Source organism: Branchiostoma lanceolatum, chromosome 4 (genome assembly GCF_035083965.1).
Source record: "Branchiostoma lanceolatum isolate klBraLanc5 chromosome 4, klBraLanc5.hap2, whole genome shotgun sequence".
In the NCBI taxonomy this organism is placed as follows: Eukaryota; Metazoa; Chordata; class Leptocardii; order Amphioxiformes; family Branchiostomatidae; genus Branchiostoma; species Branchiostoma lanceolatum.
Window position 1 is genome coordinate 21,437,220 of NC_089725.1, and position 13,180 is coordinate 21,450,399.

The following is a 13,180-nucleotide window of genomic DNA, read 5'->3' on the forward strand; positions in this document are numbered from 1 at the left end:
AGATCACGAGGATGTGTAAAAAGCGTGAAGCTCCACGAAAATAGATTTTCTTTCTTGTTTTATTTGATCACAGCATTATACATTTGTTTGCCCACAGCATATGCAGTACAATGTTTCTACAGCTCACAAAGCAAGTCTCACCTTCCCCTTCTTCCCACCAGTTCCCATCAGGTGCATGCCCACTGTGCCCTCCTCCTGCATGGACGGCATCAGCACCAGGGCGCGCTGGAGAATGTTCCGACAGGTGGTCTTCCCCCCTCCGGTCGGCCCCACCAGCATGACGCCGTGGCGCACCATGATCTGCCGGTACAGCTGCACCACCTTCTCCAGCTGCAGCGGCCACGGCTGCAGACCCAGGTCACGGATGGAAACGCTGATGGCTTTCTGCAAGGAAAGGGTCTCTTCATTAGATATTGAAGACTGATCTAACTACAGTCAATGCCTCGGAAGACTGATGTAGCATATTTGGTTCAGCAGCTAGCCACCCAGCTTTGTACCATGCTTTAAATCACAACAGTGCTGTTCTTACTGATCTGACTTCTGGAAATGGTTACATAGTCCTAAAGATGTGATGTTAAGCCATGGTTCACTGTTGAAAGCTAGAATTGGATCTATAAACACTGACCTCCAGGACTCCACTCTCTGGCTCAGGAAAAACAATCCCAGGGAACAGATCAGCCAGGATGGACTCGAACAGAGGCACATCTTCAGCCAGGAACTTGGGCAGGTTGGCATCTCGCAAGGCCTGGATCAAGATGTGGGCTTCCTTCTGCTCATTTAGGACCTATAGATCATTTATGCAAGGATTAGTTTTGCTTATGGCAGATGTCTTCTTCTCCTGAAAGTACTAAATGAACCATATCATATCATATCACAATATTCCAGCATTGATAATCCTTCAATAACCATTCCAATAATCAATAGTTTTTTATTACTCCACACCAACTTCAAAACAAGTTTATTTCATTTTTTGCTAGCTTAGTTTGTGATATTTTCTAGGTTTTGAAACCTACATGGATACCAATCTAGCATAAGCAAAAAAGATGTTCAAAATCAGGACAGTTTTTTTCTTGCCTGATTTGGATGTGCCTCCTGCATGCTGCTCTTCCTCTGCCCTGCCATGACCAGTACAGACTTGATGGCGCGCATGCCGAAGTCATAGTGGTCCTGTTGGGACAGCTGCTTACTGGCCAGCTGGTACAGGTTCACAATCTTGGTGGACAGAGACTTGGCATCTGTGAAGCCTGGGCAAGAAAAGAAAAGAAATGCAAATTAGCAATTGCTTGATATATTTCAGATTGGCCCAATATAACTTGTAAATTTATACAAACTACAATAATCCCAGTTGTAGTCTCATAGCTAGGTTGGAATAAGTTTCAACCTAGGTTGGAAAATCTTCCTACACAGATAGGTTTTAGTAATTATTCCTAGATATAGGTCCTTTTTGGATATCTAAGATAACATTAAAATCCCAATTTCTAAGCCCAATGAGTGACTATTATCACAATGAAAAATATTTGGCACTTGGTATGGGAATGACAACAAAGATTATGGGGAGAAGTTCTTCAGCTAACCTTCTGAAAACAGCATAATCTCAGCAATAAGTGCATAGTCTGGAACCATCATGGCCACTTGGCGGAAGAGGGACTTGAGGTTGTCGGGCAGCTCCACACGACCCTTGTACCCCGGGTTCATGGTAATGAAGAACCCACAGGTCATGTTCAGTCGAATGTCTCTCCCCTCAAACAGAAACCTGGGTGAAGAGGTAAAATACATGTAAAAAAGCTAGTAGTACTGTCTCTTGCAGGTTTCCTTCCATATATTCCTCTTAATTTCCTGCAAAATGCTTTCAACTAAATTTCAGTAGGATATTTGAATTTCCCTCTCTCAAATCATTAACTTCAAGTTTTCCATTCCATGGACAAAATATGTTGTATGAACACAAAATAGCAGCTCTGCTCTGCCAAGCTCTGAGAATCTAACTTTATTATTATGCCAGTTATCTGTTTGTAATTCACAGCACCTGAGCGCTCCTCCATCCTTAGCAGTTTTGATGGTGTGGATTTGCTGGGCAATGACTGACAGAACCTCCACATCAATCCTGTTGAACTCATCAAAACAGCACCAGGACCCTGACTGGGCCATGCCGGAGAACAACCTGAAGAAGGAACAAATCATCATATTGAGCCTGTCTGATATTTCTTCTGTCAAGCTATTATATTCATCTCTTAAAAACATACCAGAAATGGGCGATTTCTTTAATGTGATACACACAGGGTAACAAGGATTCTGTACTAGCAATAAATGTAAGGGTTGTAGGGTAGCTGATGTTGACCTTGGCCTCCATGATGTGTCCCTTACGAAGTTCGTTAGTATAGCTGCGATGTTAGTGGTACGCTCAACCCAAGGAAACACAAGGAGTCGCTACATTGTGAAGACGTTGATCTGTATTCTCTCACTCTGTCCGCTCTACATCGTATCTCCGCTCTAGGCCAGACTTCGACTTCAACTCCTTCTAGTACATCGGTTCTCTTTATATACCTTCAATCCGCCTACACATCTATTCTTCAGAAAAAGGTACATTCTTCTACCATTGAGTCATCATGCGTCATTTCCTCTAAGGAGTACTGGACAGTCCCAAATAAGGCGATGTCCACCCGGAAGCATGCTATGCCCTCCTGGAGAGAAGGTCATTATTTCTTACCGGGTCATTTACTAGCCATCATTCTAAGGAAATAGTTGCCCGCCTACACTCCTTCTCAGAACAGGTCATCAGAACGGATATTATCCTCAGGATAACTTGGAAAGCAAGAAACTCAGCTATATCATAATCGCACCCTATTACATAACCAAACACTCACATTTCAAGATATCAAATCAGAATGTCAGAAAGTATCATCTGACACATCAATCTGCAAAAGGTATAAACAGGACCTCACCTGCCCATCATCTTGTAGTCTATGGCCTCTGAGCAGTTGAAGACAACACACTGCTTGCCCATGACCCTGGCCAGGTCCTTGACTGTCTCCGTCTTCCCTGTGCCAGCTGGCCCTGCAGGGGATCCTCCCAGGTGCAAGTTCTGAGCACTTGTTAAAGTTAGGTAGCACCTGGGAAGGCAAGGAAAAAACAACACAGTTGGTTCAAGTAGGCATGACAAGAAAGACATCAACAAGAGTAGCTTTTTAAATGCACATTTTATGTATCAGGGATATAACAGTTTAGAATAACTTATTACTGTCCAGACATAATAAGCAGCTTGCCTTGTACTGTTCAGTAGAAACCTGGTGTATTATGCCAAGACGCCGTTTACCAGGTATGCGGTACAAACAAACAAACAAAACAATACTATGTCCCGCCTTTAGTTACTTTCTACCATCATGACTTTTGTCCTCCTCACCTGTCTGTTAGTGGTGTGATGACAAGTCTGGGTGAGCAGCCCAGGTACTCGTACCCGTACTGGAAGGTAGCGTTACACTGCAGGACATTGCAGGAGTTGGTGTGCTCATTCCATTCATATCTCAGCTGCTTGGTCCACCCAAAGTCATCTGCCTTGTACACCTTACTGTCAATCATCTCCTTCAGGATATCCCTGTTGTGCACATCGATGATCAGCAGGGCCTCCAGCGTCATGCGCTGGTAGAAGTGCATGGGTGTGGACACGAGCCTGGCCAGCTTGTTCAGGGTGTCCACCATGTTGTCCCTGACCTGGGTGACAGCAGTTGGCACAGACACACCCCGGAAAGCCTTTACCACGTCCCTGTTGAACATGATCTGTGCCACTGTAAGTACCACCTGCCCGGGATGGTGCAGCACCCAGGTGGTCAGGCCACCCGGGTTCCAGTCCACCATCCCTGACTTCAGGTGCTTCTTGACAGTGTCATACATGCTGGTCTCCACACTGCCCAGCCACTGCTCCACAGGGCCCCTTGCCCGCACATTCTTGGGCATGGGGATGGTCTCACCCTCTGCTGATGTCATATTGTTGATGTAGGCAGGCTGGTGGGTCAGCTTACGGATGTCCAGGGCAACAATGTTCCCAAAGCACTTCCTGAGGTGGGGCTGGACAGCATCAGGGTTTTTGCTCTGTGCAAGGATGTCTAGCAGCTCATCGTTACTTAAGAAGTAGAACCTGGGGAAGACCAGACGCTTGGTCTCCAGGTAGTCCTCAAGACACTTCTGGATCTTCTCCAAGTGGGAGTTACTGGACTGTAGGATCTCCAGCACACCCGGTGCAGTGGCAGACCGTAGGGCGTTGGGACGGTCTTCTGTACGACGCATCAGATCTTTCCAGGACTTGTCAACCTAAGGAGCAGAAAGGTCTCAATCACTATTTTATTCTCAAACTGCAAGCCATTTCTTGTGAGGGCTGCTAGCTCTGACTGAAAAAGTTGCACTACTTGTTATTTGTGTAATAAACAGCATGCAAAAATTTGTTCTCCTTATTCTGTGTCAACAAAAGAAAAAAGTTTTCTTACCTGTGAGAAAAGTTTAGCCTCAGTGGGCAGCTGTCTCTGGATGTCGGGAGTGGTGAAGATCTGCTCCAGGTACAGCCACTGACGCTGACACGTCATCCACTCATCCAGGGTGCGGGCGAACAGGCCCAGCTTGCGGTCCCAGTCCTCCACCTGCGTCTTGATGGCGGTGACGTACCGCGACCCACGGATGGTTCCTATGGTAACCTGGCTCTCCTCCAGCTGGGCCATGATGTCATCGATGCCAGCGATAATCATAATGTCAGGTCTGACGTTATGGGGCACCAGGCGGAAGTCTGTGTGGTGCCAGAGTTCAATGACCTTCTGCAGCATTGCCTCCAGGGTGGCCTCGTTACTGGCCTGTGTGGAGATGTCACCAATCCTTTCCTTGTGCTGAAAGATCTGAGAGGAGCCAAAATTTGTCTTGTTAGTGCCAGCGAATTTGTTTGTCAGGCATGAAAGTATGCCAAAGTAAGCAAGACATGTCCATACAAGAATCAGGCCTAATTTACCCAGTAGCAAGATGCTAGTTACTATCATCTGCCAAATGCCAGCTGTCTGAGAGATGCCACAATATGACATACCTAGCTAGAAAGAACACAATAAAGCCTTGCCCCGACAAATAAGGTCAGGCTAGTACAATATGCTAACTGACACAACATTCACCCTTGCCTGCTAAATGACAGTTATTTTGAAACCTTCCAGAATTGATTGTTAAAAGCACAATTGAGCCTGCACGGTCATCAGTACCTTCAGCTCCAGCAGATTTCCTAGGGTGAACTTCTTGTCCCTGACAATGCTTCTCCCTATCAGCTCCTGTATGGCCTCCCAGTGACGTGAGCGAAGGTAAGGGTTCCTCAGGCTGGTGATCACAGGCATGCCCTGCTTAAAGTCCAGCACCGACTGTTTCAACTTCGGCACAATCTCATTATGGGGGAGTCCTGCAAGGACAGATAACATTGATGAGTTACAGATCGAGACGTTCGCCTTAAAAGTACCCAGATTATCAATGTCCTTTCAAAGTTAAAGCTATCATGGTACACAGAACGTTTACCTACCTTTCTCTAACATGAAGACCGTCTGGCTAAACCTGTTGACATTCTTCTGCACAGCATCCACGTTGAGCTGCTCAAACGCCGTGGCCCTCCAGCCCTCCTCCAGCTTGGCCCACTCGTCCAGGGACTCCCACAGCAGCTGACGTAAGGTCACATCCCGCTCCACCTCGGACAGGTCTGACTGCACGATCTGGGCACTCGCACCACTGTCACTGGACGTCAGCATCATTGCCTCTCTAAGGAATGAATGGTAATGATAAATTCGATGGCTATTCTTGGCCTAGCAATGACTTTTTTAAAAGTTTGTACAATTGGCATAATAAAATCAAGCTTCTGATTGTGAGCACTTTACACACCACATTAGGTAACAAGGCCTTCTGTCTACGAGTTACTACCGGATACCAAAACATACTTCTGACAAAAGCAGATAACACATAATAAGGAAATGACAATACAATGTATTTTTGGACTGCTGTTTAGTGAATTATTTCAGTAAGTATTTCAAAACCATTCTAAAGTGTTCAAAAACATACTCAGCAAAGGATTTCATCTTGGAGGGGGCGGATATGGAGCTGCCAAACCGGTCCTGATAGTTTGAGTAGCTGCGAGCTTTGCTGGACAGATACTCCACCTCCTCCATCAGTGTCTTTAGTGTCTCCGTGGCAACCACAGTCAGTGTGTCAGGGTTCAGAAGGTTGGGATCTCTCACCTGGGGTGGTGGCATTGTGTTCAGATAAGTCCTAAATCATTCAGTTGGATTAAACTGGATCAATGCCATACAAATTGTAATATCACTATATTGTTGTAGATAGTTTTTGTTTTAATGATCTGAGTTTGGTAGGGGGGAAAATACCGCTGAATTAGAAACATACTTCATAGGAGATGGAACTGATACTTAGTGGTACTTGGATACTTTATTTCCTCCATTAGCTATCATACAAGTAATAAGTACATTGAAGATTGAATGGACAGCACCATATATCCAGAACATCCAATCAGACATGAGTCTGATATTATTCTAGACTCTCACTGACCTTGCTCTTGATCTCCACCAGCTCAAAGCGAAGGTTGTTGATGTGCTTGTCCAGGTCAGTGCTGAACTTTCTGATGTTGTCGTCTTTCTTGGCTTCACAGTACAAGATGGTGGACTGTTGTTTGGAACATTAGGTATCATTTGTTGCTTTGGTATCAAAGAGCAACACTGCATTTCTTCCAATAACTACAGGAACTTTCATTATCATATACTAAATATGAATTTATCTTACATTTTGATAACAATATCAAATACACTAACAGGACATTCAGGAAGTAACAATGGTAACTGTTAAAAAAAGGGCATGATTTTGTAATCATTGTTGAAAAATTAGATTCCCCACCTTAAGATGTTGAAAGCCAGGTGCAAGAGTCTGATATAGGGCCAACTCCTCGGGAGGTACTGGCACGTCAAAGTTCTTAGCAATGACAAATAGCCTGGTGACCACAGTGAACTCCCTCTCAAGGATGGGCAGCTCTGACACCATGCGGCCGAGGAAGGTCAGGTGTTCCACAAACTCCTCCACAGACTCAGGCATGTTGTCAAGTTTCTTGGAGGCTCCCTGGTGAAGCAAAAATCAATGGTATAGGGGGAATGATTATTCAAGTTAAAGCTGACTGATCTGCTAGGCAGAAATGTTTCTTTAAGAGCCAACTCACACATCTAAAACACCATGTTTAAAGCATAAGTTGAGCAATTCCACTGATAGAACCTTTAAACTTCAACATACTACTAGTAGACTTACTGCTGGAAAAGTGAATTACCAACTTAATGCTTTCATTACAGCAGGGAAAAGTAAATTTGATTATCAAAAAGAACCACAATGCAATAATTTGAGCTTTTGAGGTCATAATCTTTGTTCAGTGGAAATAGTATGTGACATTGTATAAATCATTTCAGCCATTTCCAAACTCTCGTAGAGGAAGAACATTTTCAGAGCCAATTTTCACTTTACTTTGCCACTAATTAACATACCCCTATTTCACATCAAAAACAGAGAATTATCCAACCTTGATAATCCTCATGAGCTCCTCATTTTTCTTATTGGCAATGACCGGGAGTTTCCTGTTGATGGCTGCTAGCACCTCCTTAGGGAAGGGCAGACACGACTCCTGGAAGCCATTGCTGAAGACCTCCATCATACCAATCCTCTGATGGGTCCTCATCCTCATCATGGACCGCACCTGGGAAATATGGTCTATGGATTTAACATATTGTCTAGAAAAGTGTTGTCAGTTGGCAAGGGGAGAGGAAACATCCTGGGCAAACTTAACAGACACATATAAAGTGTACTGTGTGATATTTTGCACAAAGAAGACTTACCTGCTCAGTATGCTGGGACAGAACATGGTGGAACTCTTCTGTGGTCCACTCCCGCTGGGTCATGGAGGAATCCACGTTCACACGCCGTGCTTTGTCCACCATTACAGTGAACTTGGTATAATCCTTAGGGACAGGGTAGAAGTAGATCATTTCTTCATTACATTATACCTGTATACTTGACAGAAATACTGGAGGTCTCAATCAAATATATGTATTTTCCATGCCTTGATGAGGATTGAGTAAAGCTCCTGTTAGAACAAATTAAGGGAAATATAGAGGATAATCAGCTTTTGTTATGGTAAACGATATTCAATAATCAACAGTGACGCTGAACAAAATAAATGTTCCTGGAGGACAAGGTCAAGGTCATGTACCTCTGCATAACTGAAGACTTCTCCAAGTGCATTTTCCAAGTGGTTCATATTGGTGGCGATCATGTCCTGGTAGTCTGGGTCTTCACCAAATAAGAGCTCAATGTCAGGCCAAGGTCGCTGGAGCTCCCTCTCCTCCTCTTCCTTCTCCTCGTCTACTGATAACTTCAGGTCATAGGTCGGCGGGGAGTAGAAGACAGACAGGCGGGGGTCTCTAAGTAAGGCCTTTACTTCTCCTGCAAAGAGTGGCAAGAAGTTAGGGAGTTGCTGACATATAGTCTATAGAAAGTTTGTTTTCAATACATTTTGATTTTAGTTGAACTTAAAAACAAAAAAGGCAAACATTTTCAGTCATCAATCCATCGCACACACAAATCACCGTACACCATACACCAAGGGCAACAGTCCATTGTGTAAAATTAAGTGCCCCACCCAAATTAGTGGAGCATTTTAAACAACTGTGTTCTTACCAACAGTGTTCTCAAATGTGGAGATGACTCCCCGAAGACTGTCTCTGAACTCATCCTGAGATGGTGACAGTGTGATGTTCACTCCACCTGCAGACCCAGTGTAAGAGCTCAGCTTGTCCATGCTGCAAGGGTAATTGCATGTTATACATCTACCACTGGATAGTTGTTTTTCCAAGTACTGTGGAATAGCTCCAGCTTAATCTGGACTTTGATAAAATGAAGACATGTAATATCTGGGAACTGTAAATTGTTGATGGAAGTGGTGTCCTTGTCTTCAAGAAGTACTGTACTGACTTGTGTGAATGTCTTATCAAGACTAACCTTGCTTGGAACCTGTTTGCTCTGTCATCCTCCGGCTTGGGTGCAGGCGCTTCATCGTCTGATTCAGAGACATCAGAGTCGTCTTCCTCTGAAATTGCACATGGTGACATATGGTGGAATAAAGACAGCCAATGTATAAAATTCTTACACGTACAGTTTCGGTATTGAAGTCTGTAAAAATAGTGTGTTTTCTTCGCAGGTTTCTTTGTTTTGTCAATTCTTAGACGAGATGGACATAGGAAATTGGGCAGTAGCACACCACCACACATTTCAGCACCAGGGACAGCACAGAGATGCTACATGCAAAGTGAGCAAAACCATACCTGTCTCCTCCTCCTCAGGAAGTTCTGACATCCCCCCCTCTATGAAGGTGACTGTTTTCCTCTCCCTTGTGCTGGGGGTGGACACCAGGCCTTCTAATCTGGCTAGTGAGGATGGGACGTTTGAGCGGACCTGTACATAAAGAGCAAGTTTATCAATGTAGACAGTTCCTCAAAAACAATATTGTATCAGAATTATTGTACACATCACATCAAATGGCCACCACTACATACCATGTAATGAGTGACAGCCTAAAGTGCTAAACAACTACTAATGATACAAAATGATAAAATAGTATACATAAAACACAACTTACCTCTTGTGTCACAGGACGGCTGTCAAACGTTTTGACAGTACTGCGGGATGGCAGGGTCGGAACATTTAACACCAGGCTGACCTTGAACATGGCTTCTGGAGTGATCTCTACTTCTCCCTGCTCTCTAACTTCCTTCAAAACCTGGGAAGGAACAATAGATACTCAGTCAATGCTGATCTGGGATTCCATGGTATGAACTACATGGGAATCAAGAAAGTGTTGTCATTTAAGCATCAGGAAGATGATAAGGCAAAATTTCAAGGGAATCATATGATGCTACTACTAAATGTTGACTTAGTGATTACATGATATGATATCACTTATACATAATATGTTCATTTCATTAAATTCATAAATGAGGTTTGCATATCTTGCTGAAATCACATTTATGTACCAACAGAAAAATCCTACCTGATCAATGTCAACCGGCTCTTCCTCCTTGACCTGAACCTCGTTCTCAAAGTCAAACTTTGGGATGACAAAAGCCTTCTTTGCTGAAGTTTTCTTCTTTGCATGGGGAGCTTTTGAGTCAGAAGCATCACTCCATCTTCTCCCCCTGCGATACTCTGAAATAAGAGGACATCATTACATGTTGGATTATCGCATCTGTTGTATCTTTGTATCAAATTCCATAAATATGGGCAGAGATAAGGCAGAACAATAAAAACTCTGAAGATGATTAGATGCATTTGTATGACTATTTTACCCTTTTTAAAAGCTTAAACGGTTAGAGCGTTGGACCCACAACCGAAAGGTAACAGGTTTGCTCACCATGCCCCGACGTTGTGCCCTTAGGAAAGGCACTTTACACGACTTTCTCTGGCTATGGAAAAAAACAAAAAAAACACTACGGATTTGGTTGCCGATGTGCCAATATCTAGCACATTTGCCACCAAGAACCGTACAATGTTTTTTTTTCAAAAGCTCACTGCAATCAGAGTGAAAATCTCACCAGTAAGAGTCATCCTCTTTCGGACTGGTCTGTCTTCATCGTCACTCTCAGACCCATCTTCACTATCCGACTCTGAATCGTACTCCACAGGAACAGTCGCAGATGTAGACACATGACCCAACAGGTGCCGCGTAGCTGTGATCACCAGGCGCCGCAAGAGCTCCACGATCAGGTTATCTGCAAGTTTGATGAAACACGACAGACGCAGGAGGATCTGTCGCCACTCGGCTATCTGAGTGTATGTTGGGCCATCTTCTGTTGGGGGAACAAATCGTAAATGTATCATGTGGAGCCCTCCATGTACATGTACATTCATGTGTTGGCACTGTAAGAGTGCCAAAAATCAGTTTCCAAAAGTGGTAACATTTCTTCCTTATGTTCTAGGTAGAATACATTATAACTGTAGTCTTGTAATATCATGATATAAGAAATAATACAATCTTGACAAGTTGGGAAAAAGACATTGTGGTACATATTACAGTTGTGCTTACTTTTCTTGCCCGGAGCTTTTGACTTTTCCATCACAGGTTTGTTAGCCTTCATGTCCTTGGTGTACGTGATGCCTTCATTTTCTGCCACTTTCTGTTGCCGAGGACCAAAGGAAGGATTATATGACGGCAACAGAGTAGAAGGTTATGTTAGAGTAGAAGGTTATGTTTGTGTTTGTGTTGATTTCAATCAAAATCAGATATTGCTATAGCAGCTTTATTTCTATGACGGCATTGAATAGAGAAAAGATAACACTGCAAAGTGGATGCACAATGGCCATCTCGTACAAAATAGCAAAAGTCTTTATAAAAAAGCTAAGGAATATACATGTATATATATATAGAGAGAGAGAGAGAGAGATAGATGATAAAGAGGTACATTGTAGTTCAGTAAATGATAATACATATTACATATATGCATATGACAAGGAGGGAGTTATTAGGAAGTAATTCAAGGCAGGTTTCAGCCAGCAATTTCATCTGTACTTTTGGATCTCAGAAGTATATACAATGTATCTTTAAGTGGATAGAATTTACTCACTGCACAGGCATCCCAGACCAGCTGAACCACATTGCTCCTGAGAGTGTTGAGCTGCTGTAGGGACAGGTTGCACTGGTCTTGTTGGACTTTACAGAAGTCCTGTAGTGTCAGGGTCTGTGTTCTGTCCAGGTGGACCAGTAGGATGGCACTCCCACTCTCTCCTAGGCCTGGTGCAGAACAAGAAATTCTGAATAGGTCCTCATTATCCTCATTATCTGTCATGTCTGCTAGACATGATTTCTATAATTGTTTTTCATTAAAGAAAGACCCTATCAACGATTTAACGGCACACACACCAATTCTTCCACAACAGGGGTCTGTGATACTGCATGGGAAAAAGTGATGAATGTTTTTGGTGAAAATTGATTTCAGGTCCGAGCTTAACTTCCGAGTAATTTTCTGTGTTGAAAGTAATCCACCCTTTGGGGGTTGTGCTTGATTGCCTAAAAGTTTTCTTTTTCTGACAATATCAGTAATTTTTGTATCTAAACTATAGATGATGAGTTTAATTCCACTAAAATTGGAGAGGTTGAAGGAACTGAAACTTGGTTGTTATCATAGATACAGAGATATCCTTCATTCCCATATACAATTTTTGGCTCAAAAGTATTTTCTGGAAGAGACTATCACTAGATTTGAAGGTGTGCAACCTTGAATTGAGACCCCAAATAAACTGGGGTGTCCCCCTTAAGATACTGAGTTAAATTGTGACTTTCATGTCTACAACCAAGGAGGTTTTATCTTGATTAAACCTTCTTGCTAGAACATTTCATGCAAATAGTTTGCCAACAGTCATTTGAAGTTACAAATCTTTCATTTTACAACACCACAGAATTCCCACAAGAGATGAGGTTGCCCAGCTGACTACCTGTGCGACTGCTGGATGCTGCCTCACACAGGTCCCTGATGTGCAGAAGACATCGCTGCAGCAGGTCATTGGCGCAGAACAATGTCTTCTGTAGAACATTCTTGTTGCCTGTGTTCTTGGTGCCACGAATAGATCCCTTCCACACAGTGAAAGCTTTCCATATTCTGTGGAAAATTGTTTGTACTTAGAGGAGGAAGCAACATCCTTGCACCATAGTACATTTACAGATAAAAATGTTTCCTTTCAATATGAATAACAATCTTGACAAGGTGGGAAAAAGACATTGTGGTACATATTACAGTTGTGCTTACTTTTCTTGCCGGGACAGCCCACAAGAATGTCAGAATAAATGAAAATGCAAAGACACACCCCATGCCCCTAACTTCAAGTAATTTGAGATACATGTAATACCTGAATTTCTGAAAGACGGGAAGTTTGTAGATCATGTTGAACAGTCTTCTCTCATACATCCAGGTCATGACAGGGGTCATGGTCAAGTCCTCACCACCCTTGGGTCTCTGTTCAACCTACATGCATAAAAGTATGTATCAGACAAAGGTCAGTCCTTAAATTTCCCATGGCTAGGAGGCAGCCAGAACAGCTGATATGCCACAGTACAGCACAGGAAATGGAATAGGTTTCAACGCAA

At 43.2% G+C, this 13,180-nt stretch overlaps 1 protein-coding gene across 3 annotated transcripts in view; it reads right to left on the bottom strand.

Annotated features, from left to right (window-relative positions):
• Positions 1–13,180, bottom strand: part of LOC136433315 (dynein axonemal heavy chain 6-like) — a 49,339-nt gene that overhangs the window by 25,758 nt on the left and 10,401 nt on the right. For all 3 annotated transcript variants that reach the window (XM_066425393.1, XM_066425392.1, XM_066425391.1), the window contains 26 exons: positions 12,943–13,058; positions 12,532–12,695; positions 11,664–11,830; positions 11,126–11,216; positions 10,635–10,889; positions 10,094–10,248; positions 9,683–9,823; positions 9,369–9,498; positions 9,046–9,133; positions 8,725–8,846; positions 8,258–8,490; positions 7,884–8,006; positions 7,571–7,744; positions 6,904–7,122; positions 6,562–6,675; positions 6,061–6,236; positions 5,531–5,763; positions 5,223–5,413; positions 4,476–4,874; positions 3,398–4,302; positions 2,940–3,107; positions 2,024–2,158; positions 1,575–1,753; positions 1,075–1,244; positions 626–784; positions 142–384 (listed from right to left, as the gene is read on the bottom strand). In XM_066425393.1, coding sequence (XP_066281490.1) covers positions 142–384; positions 626–784; positions 1,075–1,244; positions 1,575–1,753; positions 2,024–2,158; positions 2,940–3,107; positions 3,398–4,302; positions 4,476–4,874; positions 5,223–5,413; positions 5,531–5,763; positions 6,061–6,236; positions 6,562–6,675; positions 6,904–7,122; positions 7,571–7,744; positions 7,884–8,006; positions 8,258–8,490; positions 8,725–8,846; positions 9,046–9,133; positions 9,369–9,498; positions 9,683–9,823; positions 10,094–10,248; positions 10,635–10,889; positions 11,126–11,216; positions 11,664–11,830; positions 12,532–12,695; positions 12,943–13,058 — 5,250 coding nt within the window. The remainder of the gene's footprint in view (positions 1–141; positions 385–625; positions 785–1,074; positions 1,245–1,574; positions 1,754–2,023; positions 2,159–2,939; positions 3,108–3,397; positions 4,303–4,475; positions 4,875–5,222; positions 5,414–5,530; positions 5,764–6,060; positions 6,237–6,561; positions 6,676–6,903; positions 7,123–7,570; positions 7,745–7,883; positions 8,007–8,257; positions 8,491–8,724; positions 8,847–9,045; positions 9,134–9,368; positions 9,499–9,682; positions 9,824–10,093; positions 10,249–10,634; positions 10,890–11,125; positions 11,217–11,663; positions 11,831–12,531; positions 12,696–12,942; positions 13,059–13,180) is intronic.